Raw genomic sequence first — 23051 nt, forward strand, 5'->3', positions numbered from 1 at the left:
GCTTGACTTCTGCACCATGAACGTAAGAAGAAACTCGTGAAAAATCGTTTAATCTCCTCGAGTATAAGACGCCGGGAGTAGAGTTTTATAATTCGATGGTAGGACCCCACCTCGAATATGCAGTACAGTTCTGACACCATATTCTGTGACACTTCGCCGCTTACACGCTCATATCTGACAGGGTTTTCGTTGGAGGTTTGTGCATTTCCTGAGCTACTTTTATGACCCGGGGTGTAGCTTGACTTCTGCACCATGAACGTAAGGAGAAACTCGTGAAAAATCGTTTAATCTCCTCGAGTATAAGACGCCGGGAGTAGAGTTTTATAATTCGATGGTAGGACCCCACCTCGAATATGCAGTACAGTTCTGGCACCATACTCTGTAACACTTCGCGGCTTACACGCTCATATCTGACAGGGTTTTCGTAGAAGGTTTGTGCATTTCCTGAGGTACTTTTAAGACCCGGGGTGTAGCTTGACTTCTGCACCATGAACGTAAGAAGAAACTCGTGAAAATTCGTTTAATCTCGAGTATAAGACACCGCAAAGTTTTATTCCGCTCCCCAGGTCACTAAAATTGGTATTGTCAGACACTTCCACGCCTTACATCTTTTATTTTCAAAGGCCGAAAAGTAGATCAGTCGGGTCATCTTGAGTGGTTATTTTAGGTTCAGGGTACAGAGCAAGTGTCAAACTACCACCGGGGCCATAAAACTACCCCTGGAAATGCCCAAAACTCTTATGAAAGCCATGTTTTAAGAATATGATCCGAAAAAATCCTTAGAGTGGGCAACCTCTTTATGGGCCAACGCGCTTACTGTGGCCCGTCTATCCGTGTTTTCATGTTTCCTTGTTTATGTTTTCCTTCTGATTCTCATATTCCTCCTTCTTCTTTCTCCCTTCCTCTCTTACCTCCCTTCTTCCTCCGTCCCTCCTAATATATATGAAGACAGCTTCCCTCCTCTCTCTCCCTTCCTTCCTTCCTTCCTTCCTTCCTTCGTTCTTTCCTGCCTTCCTTCCTTCCTCCGTTCCTTCGTTCTTTCCTTCCTTCCTCTCTTACCTCCCTTCTTCCTCCGTCCCTCCTAATTTATATGAAGACAGCTTCCCTCCTCTCTCTCTCTCCCTTCCTTCCTTCCTTCCTTCCTTCCTTCCTTCCTTCCTTCCTTCGTTCTTTCCTGCCTTCCTTCCTTCCTTCCTTCCTCCTTATTTATATGAAGACAGTTTCCCTCCTCTCTCTCTCTCTCCCTTCCTTCCTTCCTTCCTTCCTTCCTTCCTTCCTTCCTTCCTTCCTTCCTCCTTCATGCAGTCTTCTATCCTTCTCCTCCCATCACGTCAATCTTCCTGCCTCCTATGTTTTCCTCCTCCTCCTCCTCTTCTTCCTCCTCTTCTTCCTCCTCTCCTTCCTCCTCTCCTTCCCTTTTTCGCTTCCTCTCCCTCTCCACATTTCACGTTCTCCTTTATTCTCTCTCTCTCTCTCTCTCTCTCTCTCTCTCTCTCTCTCTCTCTCTCTCTCTCTCTCTCTCTCTCTCTCTCTCAGTTCATTTCTGTCTCCCTCATTTTTTATCCCTTTTTCCTCCTCCTCCTCCTCCTCCTCCTCCTCCTCCTCCTCCTGACATCATTCCCACTCAATGGTTCCTCTCTTTCTTTTCCTCCTCATATTTTTTTCCTTCTATTTTTTCCTTTTTCTTTCTCTCTTTCTTTCCTCTCCTTTCCTTCTCAAGCTTTCTGATTTTTCCTTAATTTTTTTTCTTATTATTTTCTTTTTTTTATTTCAATTCCATTTTTTTTTTTTTTTTTTGGTCTGTATTTAATCCTTCCTTTCCTTCCCTCTTTCTCCCTTCCTCCTTCTCTCCCTTCCTCCTTCTCTCTTCCTCCTTTCCTTTCTCTCTCTCCTTTTCCTCCTTTCCTTCCTCCCTCTCCCTTCCCTCCCTTCTTCTCTCCCTACGTCCCTTCCTCCCTCCCTTCATCTTGTCTCCTCTTCTCCCTCCCATCTTCCCTCCCTCACTCTCTAAGGTTATGCGTATTCCATTTCCAAGGCTACGAGAGCAAATCTGAGAGAGAGAGAGAGAGAGAGAGAGAGAGAGAGAGAGAGAGAGAGAGAGAGAGAGAGAGAGAGAGAGAGAGGAAAGAGGAGAGGAGGAAGAAAAGGAGGAGGAGGAGAAGGAGGGAAGAGAGAGAGAGAGAGAGAGAGAGAGAGAGAGAGAGAGAGAGAGAGAGAGAGAGAGAGAGAGAGAGAGAGAGAGAGAGAGCACGTTTTGTTTTCCCAATCCGCCACCAAATAGACAATTAAGACCTGGAATAGACTGCCGTGGGAGGGGAAGCATGGGAGCAGGGAAGAGCAGGCGGTGGATGCATTGTGACGAAAGAGAAGGCAGAAGAGGAGGAGGAAACAAGGAAACATGGCAAGGCAGGCAACAGAAAGTCCATTGGCTCATTACGAGGTTGCCCGCTCTGATGATTTAATTTGCTGGACAATTACTTGGTGTCCCCAGAGCAGAGGAAAGCACTTCGGTATTCTGTTTACTCCTGACGCAGCGAAATGAAGTTTGAATCGATTTTTAAAGGGGTTAATGGTACTCGCATTTTCTACTTGTGAAGGGAGATTGTTCCAGTGGCGGATGACTCGGTGTGACATTTTCTACTTGTGAAGGGAGATTGTTCCAGTGGCGGATGACTCGGTGTAACATTTTCTACTTGTGAAGGGAGATTGTTCCAGTGGCGGATGACTCGGTGTGACATTTTCTACTTGTGAAGGGAGATTGTTCCAGTGGCGGATGACTCGGTTTCGCATTTTCTACTTCTGAAGGGAGATTGTTCCAGTGGCGGATGACTCGGTGTGACATTTTCTACTTGTGAAGGGAGATTGTTCCAGTGGCGGATGACTCGGTTTGAGAAAAAAAACCCTCCTGCCAACGTCTCTACTATATTGGGTCGCCTGGATTGCTAGACCGTTATTTTTAGTTCTTAAATTAGTTTGTAGTTCAAAAACGTGGAGTGGTCGACGTAATTGAACTTCCTTAGGTACTTGAAAATCTGTATCATATCCCCTCGTAGGCGTCTCTTTGCCAGCCAGCGTAAAGAGGATGAGTCGGTTGAGAAGGAGAAGAAGAAGAAGAAGAAGAAGAAGAAGAAGAAGAAGAAGAAGAAGGGCATTAGCTTTCATATCCACTTCTAATTCATTTTGTAAACAGTGGTCGTGTGTGTGTATGTGTGTGTGTGTGTGTGTTTCGCATCACTATGGCTGTATACGTATTTCCATCTGGATTTATACACGTAATAGTATTTGACCCTTTTAATTAGTTTCCATGTTTTATCACTGTCAAAAAATGTTCATTATTATTGTTGTTATTATTATTATTATTATTATTATTATTATTATTATTATTATTATTATTATCATTATCATTATCATTATTATTATTCTCACTATTTTTATTGTTATAATTTACTACTTCTACTACTACTACTACTACTACTACTACTACTACTACTACTACTACTACTATTACTACTACTACTACTACTACTACTATTGAAATCTTTGCTTAACTTCCATCGCTAGTTCCTCCTCCTCCTCCTCCTCCTCCTCCTCCTCCTCCTCCTCCTCCTCCTCGATCACAAAACTCCCGGGATAAAATTCTGTCTGAGCAGGATCTGAAAAGGGGCTCAGTAGGGTAAATCAGAAGGAGGAGGAGGAGGAGGAGGAGGAGGAGGAAGGGAGGGAATGGAGGAGGGAAAGAGTAAAATTATGATAGGGAAAAAAAAAAGTACGAAAAAGAGAAAGGAGGAGGAGGAGAAGGGGAAGGAAGAGGAGAAGGAGGAGTAGGAGGAGGAGGAGGATATAACATACAGGAGGAGGAGAATGAGGAAGATAAAAAAAAGGAGATAGAGGAAAAGAAGGAGGAAGAAGGAACAGGAGGAGGAGAATAATATATGAAAACAAAAAAAGAAAAAGAAAACAACAAGAGAAGCAGGAAGTGGAAGAGGAAGAAGAAGAAGAAGCCCTCAGAGGAAAGAATAAAGAATGAAGAATGGGGTAGAAAGAGGAGGAGGAGGAAGAAGAGGAGGAAGAGGAGGAGGAGGAGGATGGAGATGAAGGATTTACAGAAGAATGAAAGGAACATAAAAAAACACTTTAATGCCGAGGATGTTGCCTGTCTCAAATAGGGCTTTGGGGAGGTGAGCCAGGGATTAGGGGGGAGGGGGTAGGGGAGGGGGTAGGAGACAGGAGGGGGGGGATGGTATTCGGTAGGTGGGAGAGGGAAGGAAAGGGAAGGGAAAGAGGAAGTTAGAAGGGTGTTTTGATGGGTCTTGGAAGGGTGGAAAGGGAGAAGGTTGGACAAGGTTAGTTAAGGGAAGGGAGTTATGGAAGGGAGGTAATGGAAAGGGAGGTGAAGGAAGGGAGTGTATGGTAAAGCTGAGGTTATATTAGGTTAGGTTAGGTTATATTAGGTTAGGTTAGGTTAGGTTAGGTTAGGTTAGGTTAGGTTATATTAGGTTAGGTTAGGTTAGGTTAGGTTAGGTTAGGTTAGGTTAGGTTAGGTTATATTAGGTTAGGTTAGGTTAGGTTAGGTTAGGTTATGTTAGGTTAGGTTAGGTTAGGTTAGGTTAGGTTAGGTTATATTAGGTTAGGTTAGGTTAGGTTAGGTTAGGTTATATTAGGTTAGGTTAGGTTAGGTTAGGTTAGGTTATATTAGGTTAGGTTAGGTTAGGTTAGGTTAGGTTATATTAGGTTAGGTTAGGTTAGGTTTTGGATAGGTTAGGTTAGGTTAGGTTGTGTTATGTTAGGTTGGGTTAGGTTAGGTTGGGTTAGGTTGGGTTATGTTAGGTTAGGTTATGTTGGGTTATGTTAGGTCAGGTTAGGTTAGGTCAGGTTAGGTTATATTAGGTTAGGTTAGGTTAGGTTTGGTTAGGTTAGGTTAGGTTAGGTTAGGTTAGGTAAAGGAGAAAGTGGTATAGGAGGGAGGGTGCTGGTGAACTCTTGCATTAGTGAGAGGGACAGCGTAAGGATAATTGAAGAGACTTGTCAGGCAGCTGGGAAGAGGAGGAGAGAGAGAGAGAGAGTGCATATAGACGATGATTAAAAATGAAGAAAGAGGAGGAAGAGATGGATACTTAGAAGTTGAGTAAAAAGAAATGAGAAGGGCATGAAGAGAAGAGAGGAGAGAAAGAAGGGAGAGAGAGAGAGAGAGAGAGAGAGGTAAAGAGGAAGAGGCAAAGAAAATGAGAAAAGAATGAGGAAGAAAGAAGAGGAAGAGAATGACAGAACATGATTAAAAGAGAATGAAAAAGAGGATGAAGAGAAGAGAAAAGAGTGAGGAGAGAAGGGAGAGGTAAAGAGGAGGAGGCAAAGAATATGAGTAAAGAATGAGGAAGAGAAAGAGAATGACAGAATATGATTAAAAGAGAATGAAGAGAAGAGAAAAGAGTGAGGAGAGAAAGAAGGGAGAGAGAGAGAGAGAGGTAAAGAGGAGGAGGCAAAGAATATGAGAAAAGAATGAGGAAGAGAATGACAGAATATGATTAATAGAGAATGAAAAAGAGGATGAAGAGAAGAGAAAAGAGTGAGGAGAGAGTGAAGGGAGAGAAGGGAAAGAGGAAGAAAATAATGAGAAGAGAATGAGGAAATGGGAGAATATATTTGCATTATCTATAAAGGCGAAGGGTGCGAGGAGACTTGATTAAGTTTATAAATGGATGAGGGGCTTTAATAAGGGGAATGTTAATAAGGTTTTGGCGGTAAGAGAGCCTGGTAGGACACGTAGCAATGAGTTTATGGATAAATTCAGATTCAACAAAGACTTAGACAATAATTAGTTTACCAGTAAGGTTGTGGATGCGTGGAGCAGGCTTGGCAGTCATGTTGTGAGCGCCAATACGATAGATACATTAAAAAGATTGGATAAGTTCATGGATAGTGAGGTTAGGTGAGGTTAGGTGAGGTTAGGAAGGGAAGGGAAGGAGAAGGGATGGGAAGGAGAGGAAAGATAACGGAAGGGACGAGAAGACAAGAGAAGGAGAGGAAAAGAAAGAAACAATAAAATAAAATAAAGGGAAAGAAAGGAAAGGAGAGGGAAGGAAAGGAAAGGAAAGGGAAAGGAAAGGAAAGGAAAGGAAAGGAAAGGGAAGGGAATGCATGAAAAGGGAAGGGAAAAGAAGAGAAAAATAGAGAATAGAAGGGAAGTGAAGGAAAAGAACCAAATGAACAAAAACTGGAATAGGAGAAAAAAAAGAGAAAAATGAAGGGAAAAGATGAAAAGGGTTGGAACTTGTAATGAGAGAGAGAGAGAGGGGAGTAGGAGAGAGAGGGGGGAGGAGATGAAAGGAAGGGGGAAAAGAGAGGGCGAGGAGGAGAAAAAAAAGAGGAGTTCAAAGGGACAACGCACAACAAAGGGACAACGCACGACAAGATTTCCGCGAATCTACAAATTTTGAGAACTTTTTTTTTGTTCGTGGAAAAAAAAAACTTGTCAGGTTCAAAACAGATGTAAAATTTTTGGTAATTAGTGCCATCAACAAGGAGGAGGAGGAAGAGGAGGAGGAGGAGGAGGAGGAGGAAGTAATAAAAAGTTGGCCCTTCTTCCACCATCCGTTCCTCCTCCTCCTCCTCCTCCTCCTCCTCCTCCTCCTCCTTTACCTCGTTAACTTTTATTTTTTTCCTCCCTCTCCCTTCATCTCTCCCTCCCTTTTATCCCTCTCAAGTTACGGTTCTTGCCCCTTCCCTTCCCTTCCCTTCTTTTCTTTTCCTTCCCTTCCCTTCCCTTCCCTTCCCTTCTTTTTTCTCTTCCCTTCCCTTCCCTTCCCTTCTCCTCTCATCCTTTCCTTCTCTTCCCTTCCTTTCCCTTACTTTCTCTTTCCTTCCGTTCCCTTCCGTTCCCTTCCCTTCCCTTCCCTTCCCTTCCCTTCCCTTTCCTTCCCTTCCCTTGCCTTCTCTTCCCTTCTCTTCCCTTCACTTCACTTCCCTTCTCTTTCCTTTCCTTCCCTTGTTCCTTCTCTTCCTCTCTTGTGTTTCCTCTTCCTTCCTCTCTTCCTGTCCTTCCTTCCTTCCTTTCCTTCCTTCCCTTCCCTTCCTTACTTTCCTTCTCTTTCCTTCCTTCCTTCCTTCCTTCCGTCCTTCCTTTCTTTCCTTCCTTCCTTCTTTCCTTTCACTTCCCTTTCCGTCCCTTCCCTTCCCTTCCCTTCTTCTCTCATTATCAAAGAACTTACATATTAAGGAGCGCAGGAGCGGGACAAAGGATCTCTCGGATGCCGTAGGAAGCCAAACGCCTTCCATAATACATTTGGAAAGAGGAGGAGGAGGAGGAAGAAGAAGAAGAAGAAGAAGGACGGGAGGAGGAGACGAGAGAGGGAAAAAAATAAAGCGTCACACATATATCACATTAAACCTTTTCTTTTTTATCTATATATCTACCGCCGTGAATTATAATGAAGGGTTGCAGATATTAAATTAAACCTTCTTCTTTTAGCAGTGAATGGAAATGAAGGGGAACACGTCTTACGTCCTCAGAAAAAAAAATAATATATGTAATTGTATGGTTAGCACTGGAAAGAAGAGGGAGGAGGAGGAGGAGGAGGAGGAGGAGGGGAAGAAGGAGGAGGAGGAGGTAAAGAAGGATGAGGATGAGGAGGAGGAGGAGGATCAAACATGGTCGCGTTACCAGGTTCCCCGCTCTTGTAATTTCATCTATACTCAACAGTTGCTTCAGAGAGAGAGAGAGAGAGAGAGTGAACGGACAGAGAGTAGACAGGACCGAGAACTGCGGATGATGGATGATCAGTTGGAAGCATGTCAGTGGAGAAGAGGTGAAGAGGAGGTGGTTGATGATGATGGTAGACGATGATGATGAAGGAAATAAATGATGAATGTGAATAACTGTTAAAACTGACTTTGGATGATCAGATGAATGGAAGATTTGATGATGATGGTAGACGATAACGATGAAGAAAATAAATGATGAATCTGAATAACTGTTAAAATTGACTTTGGATGATCAGATGAATGGAAGATTTGAAGATGATTGTAGACGATTACGATGAAGAAAATAAATGATGAATCTGAATAACTGGTAAAATTGACTTTGGATCATAAGATTCAAGCCTACCAAGTGAACGTCTTCGGATTCATAAGGAAAGTGAAATGAAGGGAATTGAATCACAGAGGAAGTAACAGGGCAAGGGATTGATGTGGAAACAGTGTTGGATTTTTTTTTTTATAATGAGAACAATACAGCTGAGTGGAATTTGTAAAGAGAGAGAGAGAGAGAAACGTTCAGCATGTAACAGAAACAACGAAATTGGAAAATACAAACAGTTAAACAGGAAGAAAGACAGACACAGATAGATAGATAGATAGATAGACGGAAAACAGGAAACAGTAATAGATAAACAGAAACAGGGAAACAGGAGGATATATAGACAGTAACAGTTAATAAGGTAGATAGACAAACAGGCAGACAGATAAATAGACAAACAGGTAGAATAAACAGTCAGAGAGGTAGACAGGTAGACACACACAGATAGATAGATAGATAGATAGATAATACAGTACATACAAAAAAACACCTAAAATTAAATCCTTCAACAGGTAAAGTGACAAAAAAAAAATAACTCGTCTATTAGATTTTTCCGCCACCACCATCACCACCACTACCACCACCACTACCACCACTACCACTACCACCACTACCACTACCACCACCACCACCACCACCACCACCTGTCCATTCATCTTCGTAATGACTTCCGCTGAACTACATTACACACACACACACACACACACACACACACACACACACACACACACACATGGCGAGAGAGAGAGAGAGAGAGAGAGAGAGAGAGAGAGAGAGAGAGAGAGATTTTTTTACGCCAGCCAAAGTTTCCCAGTCGGCACTTAGCTTCGATGTCTCTCTCTCTCTCTCTCTCTCTCTCTCTCTCTCTCTCTCTCTCTCTCTCTCTCTCTCTCTCAAAATGAAGTAAAGGATGATAATAAACGGTCAGAGAGAGACAGAGAGAGAGAGAGAGGGCGTATAGTGAGTGGGCGTCTACTAAACCTTTTCACTAATGATGTAAAAATATTTTCCCGCCATAATTACTCATTGCAAACTTAATTACGGATCCATAATGAAAGGCTGGAAATTAGCTCTATCCCCCCCACCCTTTAAACACCCCCTCTCTCTCTCTCTCTCTCTCTCTCTCTCTCTCTCTCTCTCTCTCTCTCTCTCTCTCTCTCTCTCTCTCTCTCTCTCTCTCTCTCTGTTTATTTTTCTCTTTTTTTCTCTTTAATTTTTGTCTCTTCAATAATATATGTGTCAGGTTTTAGTGTTTTTTTGACCTTTTCCATCCTTTTTCTTCTTCTTCTTCTTCTTCTTCTTCTTCTTTTGGTTGTTGTTGTTGTTGTTGTTGTTGTTCTTATTTTTTCCTCCTCGCTTGGTCTGGAGTTTGTACCATGTGGAAACGATCTCTCTCTCTCTCTCTCTCTCTCTCTCTCTCTCTCTCTCTCTCTCTCTCTCTCTCTCTCTCTCTCTCTCTCTCTCTCTCTCTCGTTCTTTTTTATGATTTTTCTCCTTTCTTTTCTTTTTTCCTTCTATTTCCTTATTCTTTTCTTCTATTTCTTCTCCTCTTCCTCTTCTTCTTCTAACACCTCTTTTTCTTCCTCTTCATTTCCTTTTTTTTTTTTTAACTATTTTTAGATTTTCTCGTCTACCTTTTCCATCGCCTTCTCTTCCCTTTCCTTTCCCTTCCTCTTCTCTCTTTTTTGTATTTCTTTTCCTCATTTCCATGTTCTCTACTTTCCCATCTACTTCCCTCTTTCTCTACTCTTACTTTCTCCTCCTCTCTTTCCCTCTTTCCTCTTTTTTTTCCTCCTCTTCTATCATGTGTTTTTTCCCTTCCACTTCCTTCTTTTTGTCTTTTTTTTTCGTCTTTTTCCTCCTCTTCCTCCTCCTCCTCCTCCTCCTCCTTCCTCTTCACTTTCCTTCTTTTTTTTTCTTTTTTTTTCCTCTCAGATTCTTCTTCGGACACTTTCTTCCACTTTCTTCTTTTAGTCTTTTTTTTCGTCTTTTTCCTCCTCTTCCTCCTCCTCCTCCTCCTTCTTCCTCTTCACTTTCCTCCTTTTTTTCTTTTTTTTCCTCAGATTCTTCTTCGGACACTTTCTTCCACTTTCTTCTTTACTCCTATTCGGTTTCCTCCTCCTCCTCCTCCTCCTCCTCCTCCTCCTCCTCCTCCTCCAAAGTGCTGAGATATCTTGTCAGGAAACTTTAACTCAGCTTTAAGTGCAGGTCTCTCTCTCTCTCTCTCTCTCTCTCTCTCTCTCTCTCTCTCTCTCTCTCTCTCTCTCTCTCTCTCTCTCTCTCTCTCTCTCTCTCTCTCTCTCTCTCTCAACTATTTTTCTCTTAATTTTTTCTTCTCTTCTTCTTCCTTCTTCTATTCTCCCCTTTTTATCCTTCTTTTCCCTCTCCCCATTTTCCTCTTTTTCTTCCCTCATTTTCTTTCTCTTCTCCTTATTCCTCTATTTCTTCACCCACCTTCCTCTCTCTCTTCTTTTTTTTCTCTTCTTTCCTCTTTCAACTCCTCGATCTTCTCCTACTTCCCTCTTCCCTTCCTCCCTTCTCCTCTTCTTTTTTCTCACTTGTCTCTTGTTTCCTTGTTTCTCTTCTCTTTTCCCCTCTTTATTTTCCACTCTCTCTTCCTCCCTTTTTTTCCTTCTTCCAGTCTCCTCTCCTTTTCTCTCCTGTTATTTTATCTCCCTCTTTTCTTCATTTTCCCTCATTTTTCCTCTTCTTTATTCATTCTTTTATTCTTCTTCTCTTTGTTTTCCTTCCCTTCTACTTTTTCTCTTTTTTTTTCTCTTTTTATCTCCACCTTCCCCTCCTTTCCCTTGCTCCCTTCCCTCCCCTCCTCCTCTCTCTTTTTTCTGATCTTTTTTTCTTTCACATCAAATCATTTTTTTTCTTTTCTTTCCTCTCTGTTTTTCTCTCCCTCCCGTGTTTTTGCTCTTCTCAAATTTCTTTCTTTTCAGTTTTGGTTTTAATTTTTCCTTTCCTCCCTTCATTTTTATTTTCCTTCCTACGCTTCCTGGGTTCGTTCCCCCCCCTCTCTCTCTCTCTCTCTCTCTCTCTCTCTCTCTCTCTCTCTCTCTCTCTCTCTCTCTCTCTCTCTCTCTCTCTCTCTCTCTCTCTCTCTCTCTCTCTCTCTCTCTCTCTCTCTCTCTCTCTCTCTCTCTCTCTCTCTCTCTCTCTCTCTCTCTCTCTCTCTTCTTTTTGTTCTTTCCTCTTTCCCTGTATTTGTTTTTAATCCCTTCCTCCTCTTCCTCCTCCTCCCCTTTTGCTTTTTTTTCCTTTTATTTTTTCTTTCTTGCACTCCCTCGGTTCGTTCCCCTCTTCTCCTTCCTCCCCTTTCTCCTCCTTTCTTCCTTTTCCTCTCTCCCGGTATTTGCTTATTGATTCCCTCTTCCTCCTCTTCCTTATCTTTCTCCAACTTCAAATTAAAAAATGACAACTGGAAATGATTGTCTGAAAGTTCGAGTGAAGCGAAGGGTACTGACATTAGCAGAAGTATATTTATTCTGCCTCGGAACTTGGTCATCCGCCACGGCAACAAGCTTCCTGCAGATTTACTTAGTGCCAAAAGCGCTCGACTCCCCTAAACATCCTCCCTTGTTGCTTCCGTGTCGTCAGGAGTGAAGCGGACGGTCCCCTTACTAAGGATCCTACAGCAAATGGTTTAATGGGTTCTCTAGGTTAAGGGATTGCCTGACGAATAGATGGTTGTATGTGGCCTGCTCTTCCATGTTTCCCTTTTCCTCTTCTTCTTCTTTATCTTATCTTGTTGTTGTTCTTGTTCTTCTTGTTCTTTGTTCTTCTTCTTTCGTTGTTTTTCCAGTTTCTCTTTCTCTTAAATTTTGTCTCTGTTTTCACTCTCCAATGATTCTCCTTCTCCTCCTCCTCTCCTCCTCCTCCTCTCCTCCTCCTCCTCCTCCTCCTCTCTTCGACCGGGCCTTGAAATGGTGATCGAAAGGACTGAAGAGACAGACCATTTGCATCTCTCTCTCTCTCTCTCTCTCTCTCTCTCTCTCTCTCTCTCTCTCTCTCTCTCTCTCTCTCTCTCTCTCTCTCTCTCTCTCTCTCTCTCTCTCTCTCTCTCTCTCTCTCTCTCTCTCTCTCTCTCTCTCTCTCTCTCTCTCTCTCTCGTAGATGGGAACGGAACGGCAAGTGAAATGTATATCATGTTTTCGGGGTGAGAGCTCCTCCTCCTCCTCCTCCTCTTCCTCCTCCTCCTCTTCCTCCTCCTCCTCTTCTTCCTTCGCCTATTTTCTGCCAGTGTGACTCCTTTCCTCCCTCCCTTTCTCCCTTCCTCCCTGTCCCTCCCTCGTCCCTTCTATTCCATCCTTCATTTCCTCCTCTCCATCCCCACGTCTCCTCTCTCCCTCTCCCCCCGATTCTTTCCTCCCACCTCTGCGTAACTTTCCTCCCCCTCCCTTCTCCCTCCTCCCCTCCCTCTCTCCCTCCCTTTCCTTCCTCCGTCTCCTTATTCTCTCTTTCTTCCTTTTTATTTTTCTTTATTCCTATTTTCTCATCGTCATTTTTTCCATCTATCTCTGTATCCTTCTTTTTGATATTTCCCTTCATTCCTTCCTTCACTCTCCTTCAGTCACTCCTTCCTGTTTAATTCCGGTCCCGTCACTCCATCCGTCACTTTTTATGCTCAGTCTGTCTCTTTTCATATTTCTCCCTTTTTCATTCTTTTCCTCTTTCTTTCCTTCTCTCCTTTCCTTCTTTCCTTCGTCCTGTTCCTCTCTCGCTTCTTCCTCTGACTCCTTTCATATATTATTTTTTTCTCTTTTTTTTTCTCTTTATTTCTCGTATCATATTCTATTTGTTTGCGTTTTCCTTCTTGCTTTCTTCTTTTTTTCTTTTTCTTCTTTTTTTCCTTCTTCTTCTTCTTCTCCTCCTCCCTCTTCGTGTTTGTCTTTCTCATTCTTCATTTAGTCTCCTTGCTTCCCCTCCCTCCCCCCATCCCTCCCTCAATCATCTTCTCTTTCCTCCCTCCTTCATCTCCATTCTCTCTCTCTCTCTCTCTCTCTCTCTCTCTCTCTCTCTCTCTCTCTCTCTCTCTCTCTCTCTCTCTCTCTCTCTCTCTCTCTCTCTCTCTCTCTCTCTCTCTCTCTCTCTCTCTCTCTCTCTCTCTCTCTCTCTCTCTCTCGACTGTGATTGGCTCAGGCTGTCAACTCTGATACCCTGAGGAGGAGGAGGAGGAGGAGGAGGAGGAGAAAATAGGTAAAAGGGATTAGAGAACGGGGGAAGAGGAGGAGGAAGAGAAGAAGGAAGGAAAGAGGAGAAGGAAGGAAAGAAGATAAATAGAAAACATTGACGAATATGTATGAGGAACTGAAGGACGGAGGAGGAAGAGGAGGAGGAGGAGGAGGATATGAATCTGTCGAGAGAAAGAATGAGGGAATGGAAGATAAGTATGACTAATGAATTGAATATCAGGAAAGAGAAGAGGAGGAGGAGGAGGAGGAGGAGGAGGAGGAGGAGGAGGGTAAAGAAGATGAGGAAGAAGAAATGAAGAAGGAGTACGATGCGAAATTTAAAAGGAGGAGGAGGAGGAGGAGGAGAAGAAGGAGAGATAATTTGGAAGAAGAGGAGGAAGAAGAAATGAAGGAGGTGGATAAGGGATGCGATATTGAAGCCTGTCTGGAGCCTTTTATTAAATTTGTCATCATTATCAATATTATATGCAAGACGCAGCGAGCAATGAAGACCCAGGCAAGGATTCGTTTACTAATAGAGCGGTGAATTGGATCGGAAGAGTCTGGCATCATTTAGGAGCAGCGAGTAGCGGGCTTTTTATTTTTTTATTATTGTTTCCTTTTTTTTGTGCCCTTGAGCTGTCTCCTTTGTTGTCAAAAAAAAATGTTCAGACACTATTTCCAAAGACCAAAAAGGAGACGAATCGTGCTCTCATGCGTGTTTCTTTAGGTTGACGATACAGAAGAAGGGTCAGACTACCAATAGGGGCATAAAACTACCCCTGGAAATGCCCACAACTCCTACGAAAGCCTTGTCTAATATGTGTGCCTGCCCACCGAAATTCTAGGACGGTAAACAGCCTCCACACGAGAGTTGGTTGTTGCAGACATTCAAAGGGACAGATTTAGATAGGTAGGGTTAGGTTTAGAAGATATGTGTTATGTTGGGGTATCGGGCAACTGTTTATTCCTTCCTTTTCTTTTTTACAGCAGAGGGGACAGTGCAAGGGCGTAAAAAATAAAGAAAATAATGAAAAAAAAAGCCCGCTACTTACTGCTCCTAAATAGAGTTGAGTGACCAAAAAGATAAATCAATTGTTCTCCTTGCTTCATTCCTTCCTTCTCCTTCTTTCTTTGACTCCTTCCTTCCTCCTTATTTTCCTTCCTTCCTGGCTTTCTTTCTTTTCCTATCTTCTATCATTTTCAACATCTCTCCTGTTTCTCTTCTGTAACCTTGAAATTTCTCCTCTTTTCCCTTTGTAGTGTTCAGATCTCCTGTTTTTCCGCTGCTGACACAAAATCTCTCCTCCTTCTCTTCTGCAAACTCAAAATCTTTCCTTTTCCTCCTCTGCAAGATCAAAATTTTTCCTTTTTTCTCTCCTGCAAAGTCCAAATATCTTTTTTCTCCACTGTAACCTTCCCATTTCTTTCTTTCTTTCTTTCTTTCTTCCTTTTTTTTCTTCCTTCTTTCCTTTCTCTATTTCCTTCCTTCCTTCATTCATTCATTCATTCACTCATTTCCCCTCTTCCTTCCTTCCTTCCTTCCTTATTTTCTTTCTTTCTCCCTTCCTTCCTTCCTTCCTTCCTTCCTTCCCTTCTCTCCTTCCTTCCTTCCTTCCTTCCTTCCCTCTCTCCTTCCTTCCTTCCTTCCTTTCCAGGGTCCCTCGTTCAAAAGGTAATGAAATGCGAAGGGTAATCACCGCAGACTTTCTCGATTACTCTCGTGTAATGATGTGGGAAAATTTACGCCCGTAGATTTTTCTCACACATTCTCGGGTAAACACACACACACACACACACACACACACACACACACACACACACACACACACACACCTACTGCCAGCTGTTATTCTCTGCAAACACCAAATATCTATCTCTTTCTCGTCTCCAACCTTCAAAATTTCAACTCGTTTTCTCTGCAAACCCCAAATATCTCCTCTTTCTCCTCTGTAATGTTCAGATTTCTCCTCTTTCTCCTCTGCAAAATAAAATAGATAAGATTAAAAAAATGGTTATCTCTTTCTCGTCTCCAACCTTCAAATTTCTCCTCTTTTCCTCTGCAAACCCCCAAATATCTCCTCTTTCTCCTCTGCAAACCCCCAAATATCTCCTCTTTCTCCTCTGCAAACCCCCAAATATCTCCTCTTTCTCCTCTGCAAACCCCCAAATATCTCCTCTTTCTCCTCTGCAAACCCCAAATTATCTCCTCTTTCTACTCTGCAACCCCCAAATATCTCCTCTTTCTCCTCTGCAAACCCCCAAATATCTCCTCTTTCTCCTCTGCAAACCCCCAAATATCTCCTCTTTCTCCTCTGCAAACCCCCAAATATCTCCTCTTTCTCCTCTGCAAACCCCCAAATATCTCCTCTTTCTCCTCTGCAAACCCCCAAATATCTCCTCTTTCTCCTCTGCAAACCCCCAAATATCTCCTCTTTCTCCTCTGCAAACCCCCAAATATCTCCTCTTTCTCCTCTGCAAACCTCAAAATATCTCCTCTTTCTCCTCTGTAATATTCAGATTTCTCCTCTTTCTCCTCTGCAAAATAAAAGAGAAAAGCAAAAAAAAATGGCAATGGATTGAAAAAAGAGAAAAAAACAAGCATATGAGACTCACTGCAGTCAGGTAATCATGTTTGAAGAAGAGGAGGAGGAGGAGGAGGAGGAGGAGGAGGGTCTTGTAAGAGTACGAATAAGAGGAGATGGAGAAGAGGAGTAAAAGGAGGATTAAGAGGAGGAGGAAGAGGAGGAGAAGCATAAGGAGGAGGAAGTTTGGTCCAGAAAAATCATAAGAGGTTTGAAGAGGAAGGAGGTAAAAAGGGAGGAAAGGAGGAATGGAGAGAAGGAAGGAAGGAAGGAAAAAGATAAATGAATATGAATAAATGAATGAAAGAAGGAAGGAAGGAAGGAAGGAAAGAAAAATTAATGAATGTATGAATGAATGTATGAAAGAAGGAAGGAAGGAAGGAAAAAATAAATGAATGAAAGAAGGAAGGAAGGAAGGAAGGAAAAAATAAATGAATGAAAGAAGGAAGGAAGGAAGGAAGGAAAAAATAAATGAATGAAAGAAGGAAGGAAGGAAGGAAGGAAGAAGAGGGAGTGAATTAAAGAAGGCGAACAAGAAAAAAAGGAAAAAAGAGGAAGGGAAAGAAACAAAAGGAGGAAGAAAGGAAAAAAATAATAAAAAAAGGAACGGAATGAATGAATGAATGAATGAAGGAAGGAAGGAAGGAAGGAAGGAGAGGAAAAAAAAATAGGGTACAACTTAACAAAAAATAGAATTATACACCGAGAAGAAAAAAAAATTATACTCGATTTACGACGGTAAGGAAAGGGATGAGGATGAGGATGAGGAGGAGGAGGAGGAGGAGGAGGAGGAGGAGGAGGTAATTAAGGTGGCGATGGCTGAGGTAAGTTTGAGATCGGGTGAGAGGCTTAATTAAGGAGAGAGAGAGAGAGAGAGAGAGAACATCTTATGCATTTAGAGGGACGAAACTGTGTTGAAACTACTCTCTCTCTCTCTCTCTCTCTCTCTCTCTCTCTCTCTCTCTCTCTCTCTCTCTCTCTCTCTCTCTCTCTCTCTCTCTCTCTCTCTCTCTCTCTCTCTATCTCTACAGCACTTTCCATCTATTTCACGCGCCAGTAACTGTAGGCTGAGAGGGAAGGGCAAGGAGGTTGGATTGGCGGTTGGGCGGGAAAGGAGGCTGTCGAGCAAAGTGTGTGCATGAGTGGGCAGGAACTTGGGGTGCGCGGGGAGGGTGCCGGCTGTGTGGATGGCTGGCTTGGTGAGTGGATAGGTAGGCGTGTGTTATTTAGGAACTTTCTTTCTCTCTCTTTGTCTATATCTATTTATCTATCTATTTACCTTTCCATCTGTTGTTATGCTTCATTGTAGTTTTGCTTCACTCAAGAAAATCTAACCTAACCCAACCTAACCTAACCTAACCTGACCTAACCTTACCTTACCTAAACTAACCTAACCTTACCTTACCTTACCTTACCTTACCTTACCCAACCCAACCTAACCTAACCTAACCTAACCTAACCTAACCTAACGTAACCTGACCTTACCTTACCTTACCTTACCTTACCTAACCTAACCTAACCTAACCTAACCTAACCTTACCTAACCTGACCTAACCTTACCTTACCTTACCTTACCTAACCTAACCTAACCTAACCTAACCTATCCTAACCTAACCTTACCTAATCTTACCTAAGCTCACCTAACCTAACCTAACCTAACCTTACCTTACCTTAACTTACCTTACCTTACCTTACCTTACCTAACCTAACCTAACCTTACCTAACCTAACCTAACCTAACCTTACCTAACCTTACCTTACCTAACCTAACCTAACCTAACCTAACCTAACCTAACTCACTTTGGTTTCTCACTTTCCATTTCGGGGAACAGGAGTTTTGCTTGCTATTTTTCCCGTCGTTTCTTGCCTGCCCTTGACCGCTTCCTCTGATGTATATAAGACTGCAGAAAAGAACGAAAACGAAAACAAGAAAAATTGAGCAAGAGCAAGTGTGTGTGTGTGTGTGTGTGTGTGTGTGTGTGTGTGTGTTATGAACGGCCCACTTTGAAGAATATTGAGTCTTAAGCTGTTCTCAGGGACCAGGAAGACTTTGCCTCCTCCTCCTCCTCCTCCTCCTCCTCCTCTCCATATTTTTTCTCATTTTTCTTTCATCTCCTCCCCTTCATTTTGGTTCCTCCTCCTCCTCCTCCTTTTTCATCTCTTTCATATCCTCTTCATTTTCTAGTGGTATGTGAAGGGAGTTTGGTGAGAGACAGGAGAATGGAGGAGGAAGAGGAGGAGGAGGAGGAGGAGGAAAGGGAATTGGTAGGGGAAACAACGTAATTTCCGGCAGGACAGAGAAGTTTGAAGGAGGAGGAGGAGGAGGAGGAGGAGGTGGAGGGAAAGGGGGAATGTGACCTTTGCTTTCTGTGTTAGGGTAGGTTATGGTGGTGGTGGTGGTGGTGGTGGTGATGGTGTTGATAGTAATGCAATGAGCTTCGATCCCTTTTATCTTGCATCAGAATCCTTTTATCTCTCTCTTTTAACCCTAATTCTATTGCGTAATAATATTGTATCCTTTTTTTTTATAGTACTTAATTCCCTATCTTTAAATCCTTTCTTTGTTTCAGTATCCTCTATTGTGTGTTCTGTTTTGATTCGATGGTCTTAATGTGTGATCCTATGTTTTTGTGTGTCTTATGGTACTGGATCCTTTAAACTATTCTACCCTGTCCTCAAATCCTACTACTGTATCCTCTAAATCATTCTACCGTGCCCTCAAACCCTACTATTGCATCCTCCAAATCATTCTACCCTGTCCTCAAATCCTCCTATAATCATTTCAGCGTCTTATTTATTTATTATTTTTTATCTTGTTTCAAAATTTCCTCTCGTAGTCTTTATTCATTTTTGCTAAACACCTTTCATCTGTTCACTCTTCAATCCTTAACTGTTCCTTCTCTTCTCCAATCTTGTCATTCTTAGCTTTCCTGTCATTCTTTAGGTCCTGTCTCGCATCCTTTTAGTATTGTTTCCTTTTTTTGTGCCCTTGAGCTGTCTCCTTTGTTGTAAAAAAAAATCGTTTCAATCCATAACTGCTTCTTCCCTTCTCCAATCCTGTCATTCTTTAGGTCCTGTCTCGCATCCTTCCTCATTCATCCATTCACTCTTCAATCCTTCCCTGCTTCCATCCTTCAATCCTTCCATTCTCAGCGGTGGTAGGTGGTGTAGCAGGCACACATTCACTGGCACCACTGATCACGCAGTTCGGACCCCGCGGATTTTTCAGTCATCACCTATCACCGCCAAGGTAGTAAAATGCTGCCATGAAGACCAAGACCAACCCGGACTGGACCCATCCAGAAGCAAGAAGCGAAGAGCCGGAAGCCGTTCCAGGCAGAAAATGCCAATAAGATATGGCCACTATAAACACTCGCCTGCGCCAGAAACGGCTGGACCCGGGCGGACACCCCACCTGAGCCTTGCCTTGGGCCGACCATCACGACCCACAGGATGCTACCTGACCGGCGCAACAGCCAGCGACGTAAAAAAAAAAAAAAAAAAAAAAAAAAAAAGCCATCAAGCTTGTCACCGTCCATCCTTCCTTTCTCCTCTCTATATTCATTTGCTATTAGCCTTTCATCCTCCCAGCTTGAGTCCGTCCTCCCTGCCAATCTTCTCACCATCTTCATTCTCTCTCTCTCTCTCTCTCTCTCTCTCTCTCTCTCTCTCTCTCTCTCTCTCTCTCTCTCTCTCTCTCTCTCTCTCTCTCTCTCTCTCTCTCTCTCTCTCTCTCTCTCTCTCTTTCTCCATTTCCAGTCCAGTCCACCCAAACTCCACTTAGGGATTCACTAATTCCACTTCTAAGTCTCTTGATCCACCACCTCCTTCTTCTCCTTCTCCTTCTTCTCCTCTTCTTCCTCCTCCTCCTCTTCTTCCTCCTCTTCTTCCTCCTCCTCTTCGTCGTTTTCGTTCTCCTCTTCCTCTTTCTCGTCCTCTTTCTTTTCTTCCTTCTCCTCTTCTTCCACCTCTTCTTCCTCCTCTTCTTACTACTACTGCTACAATTACTACTTCTACCACCACTACTACTACTACTACAACTACTACTACTACTACTACTACTACTACTACTACTACTACTACTACTACCACCACCACCACCACTACCCCCCCCCCCCAGCACACACACACACACAAATCATCCTTGCCTGTTCCATTGTGCTCCGGGAAATACATACCAACAATAAATCTATTCCCTGAAAGAGTAAATAGTTAGCAAGGAAAGAAAAATATCTGCTTGCCACCATTTCGACGGGGAACTCTCTTCGGTTTGGTGTGGCTGAAAAAATAAAAACGTTCTGAATCTGAATGGGAAACGTTTGGCGGGGCGGAGGGTTTTTGATTGGTCTGTTGTAGTGGTGGTGGTGGTGGTAGTGGCGGTGGTGTTGGGAGGTTGAGGTGGTGATGAGGGTGGTGGTGGTGGGTACTGGTAGTCATGGTGATTGGTGGGGAAAGGGAATTCGTAGTGGTGGTGGTGGTGGTGGGTACTCGTAGTCATGGTGATTGGTGGGGAAAGGGAATTCGTAGTGGTGGTGGTGATTGTGGTGGTGGTGGTGGTGGTGATGAGGGCGTAGGGGGAAAGGTGGTGTTGAAAGGTTATGGTCGTGATTGGGGTGGTGGGGAAAGGGACTTCGTAGCGGTGGTGGGAGGACTGTGTTGGGGATAGTGGAGGGGGCAAGGGTTGTGGTGGTGATTGGGGTGGAGGGGGACGGGTATTCGAGGTGTTGTGGTGAGGTTGTGGTGGTGACGGGGGGGGGGAAAGGGTGCTGGTAGGGTTTAATGGGGCTGATGTGGTGGTGGTTGTTCCTGTTATGGAGGATTTGTGAACCTATTGCTGTGGTAATTAATGTACAGGGTATTGGTGGTGGTGGTGGTGGTAGGACAGGGGTTGGTGGGGTATTAAGAGGAGCTGTGTTGGTGATTCAGTTATTGATCTAATGGTGGTGGTGGTGGTGGTGGTTCACGTCTGACCGTGGCTGTGTTGGTTCAGGTGTTTCAGGAGTGTTGGCGCGGCGTGAACAGTGAACACAGGTGTGTGGCTGCAGGGGGGCGGGGTGCCGGCCCTGCACGGGAGGCTGCAAGGGACGGCCTGAGAGTGAGTCTGTGGTGCCGGGAACATTGATGGTGCCGGGCCGCGGTGCCCGACAGCCCGCGTGTGTGTGTGCGTCGGTGTTGAAGAGCCACGGCGGGCATGAGGGCGGCGCCCCCCTCGCCCAGCCAGCCGGGGCAGGGGGCGCCGCGCCTGGACACTGCGTAGGGCGCGTGTTACCGCCTTAGCCCCCCATGGTGGCGTGACCGCCCCTGGAGAGGGCGTGAGGCGCGACTCTCAGTCTGGAGACTCTGCTCGTGCCGCCCGCGCCGCCCATGGTGGAGTGGCCGCCCCCCACCGTGGAGTGGCCCCCTCCCATGGGCCTCGCGCCCTTCACCTACCTTGGGGATGACCTCGGGGGGAGCCCCATGGTCTCCCCGAGGTCCTCCCCACGCTCCTCCCCACGGGGCTCCCCGCGGGCGTCTCCAAGGGCGTCCCCACGGGCGAGTCCCCGCGCCAGCCCCCGCGCCTCGCCGCGCTCCACGCCGCGCCGCAGGTCCCGCGCCCAGTCACGGGACGGCACGCCCATCGAGGAGCTGGTGGTGGTGAGCGTGCCCTGCAGGGAGCTGAAGGTACGTGTGTGTGTGTGTGTGTGTGTGTGTGTGTGTGTGTGTGTGTGTGTGTGTGTAAGGGCTGCAGCAGACACAAGGCGATAGAGAGGTGTCGTGCCTTAACAGAGGTGCCGGAGGGGGAGGCGATGACAATAATGCTGCTGTGTTGTGTACGGCCGGTGTGCGTCAGTGGGGAGAGAGAGAGAGAGAGAGAGAGAGAGAAAATAATATGGAGCAGAAAGTCCTCCGAGACGCCCTGAATATATCGAGTGTCATCACTGTTTACCTCTCTCTCTCTCTCTCTCTCTCTCTCTCTCTCTCTCTCTCTCTCTCTCTCTCTCTCTCTCTCTCTCTCTCTCTCTCTCTCTCTCTCTCTCTCTCTCTCTCTCTCTCTCTCTCTCTCTTTCCCTGGGCGTGGTGACACTGTTTAGGGAGAGTGGAGGGAGGTAAGGCGATATCTCTCCCTTCTTCCTCCCTCCCTCTCTCTCCCTCTCCCCTTCTCTCTCTATGTCGGTCACGGAAGGGAGGGAGGGAGAAAGTAGGGAGAGAGGGAGGAAGAAAGTGATGATTGTAATAGGAGATGGAGAGCAAATTGGTGTTTCTCTCTCTCTCTCTCTCTCTCTCTCTCTCTCTCTCTCTCTCTCTCTCTCTCTCTCTCTCTCTCTCTCTCTCTCTCTCTCTCTCTCTCTCTCTCTCTCTCTCTCTCTCTCTCTCTGTCCTTGCCCTCCGTTATCTCTCTTCGTTTCCTCCTCCTCCTCCTCCTCCTCCTCCTCCCTTTATTGTTCTCCTGTCTGTCTTCCTGTCTGTCATGCCTGCCAACGTTTTCCTCCTCCTCCTCCTCCTCCTCCTCCTCCTCCTCCTCCTCCTCCTCCTCCTCCTCTTCCTCCTCCTCCTCCTCTTTTTCTTTCATTTTCCTCGCACATATATCCTTCTTCCTCCTCCTTCCATCTTCATCCCACCCTCCTTCTTCTCCTCTTTCCTTTCATCTTTTCTCTTTTTCCTCTTTCCTTCTCTTCCTTTTCCTCCACGTCTTTTCTTCTCCATTCCTCTTTCTCTTCCTGTCTTCCCGTGTTCTGCTTTTCCTCATTCTTTCTCTTCCTCTTCCCTCCCACCTTTTCCTCTCTTCCTCAATTCTCCTCTTCCTCTTTTATCCCCATCTTTGTCTTTCTTCTTTTCTACTCCTCCCTTCTCTTCCTCTTATTCCCCTCATCTTCGTCCTTCGTTATTCCTGATCCTCCTCTTCCCTTCTATCTTCTCCCTCCTTCTACTTTCCTTCTTCCTCGTATATCAAGTTGCGTTCGGGGCTGTCCCAAAATTAGGCTTCTAAGCTCCCGACAGTAGACACACAATGTTCCTACTGTCATTCTGCTGTGAGCGCTGTCCTTCTCTGCTTCTGTATCTGTGTTCTGCTTTTTGCTACATAAAAAGAGAGAGAGAGTGTGAATGTTTATATGTGTCATCTAACAGTTATTCTTCTCGGTCAATATCTTATAAACATTTTGACACACAAGTAGCTTACACAATTTGACAAGGTTTTCATAGGCGTTGTGGGCATTTCCAAGGGTGGTTTGATGAC

The 23051-nt window shown here is 44.5% G+C and overlaps 1 protein-coding gene across 1 annotated transcript in view; it reads left to right on the plus strand.

Annotated features, from left to right (window-relative positions):
* LOC126980787 (uncharacterized protein DKFZp434B061-like) overlaps positions 1–22794 on the plus strand; it is a 33579-nt gene extending 10785 nt beyond the window's left edge. The window contains exons 2-3 of the mRNA XM_050831070.1: positions 20826–21496; positions 22768–22794. Of these exons, the coding sequence (XP_050687027.1) occupies positions 21200–21496; positions 22768–22794 (324 nt within the window). The 5' untranslated portion in view covers positions 20826–21199. The remainder of the gene's footprint in view (positions 1–20825; positions 21497–22767) is intronic.
* Positions 22795–23051: the final 257 nt, after the last annotated feature.

This window comes from Eriocheir sinensis, chromosome 45 (genome assembly GCF_024679095.1).
Source record: "Eriocheir sinensis breed Jianghai 21 chromosome 45, ASM2467909v1, whole genome shotgun sequence".
NCBI lineage: Eukaryota > Metazoa > Arthropoda > Malacostraca > Decapoda > Varunidae > Eriocheir > Eriocheir sinensis.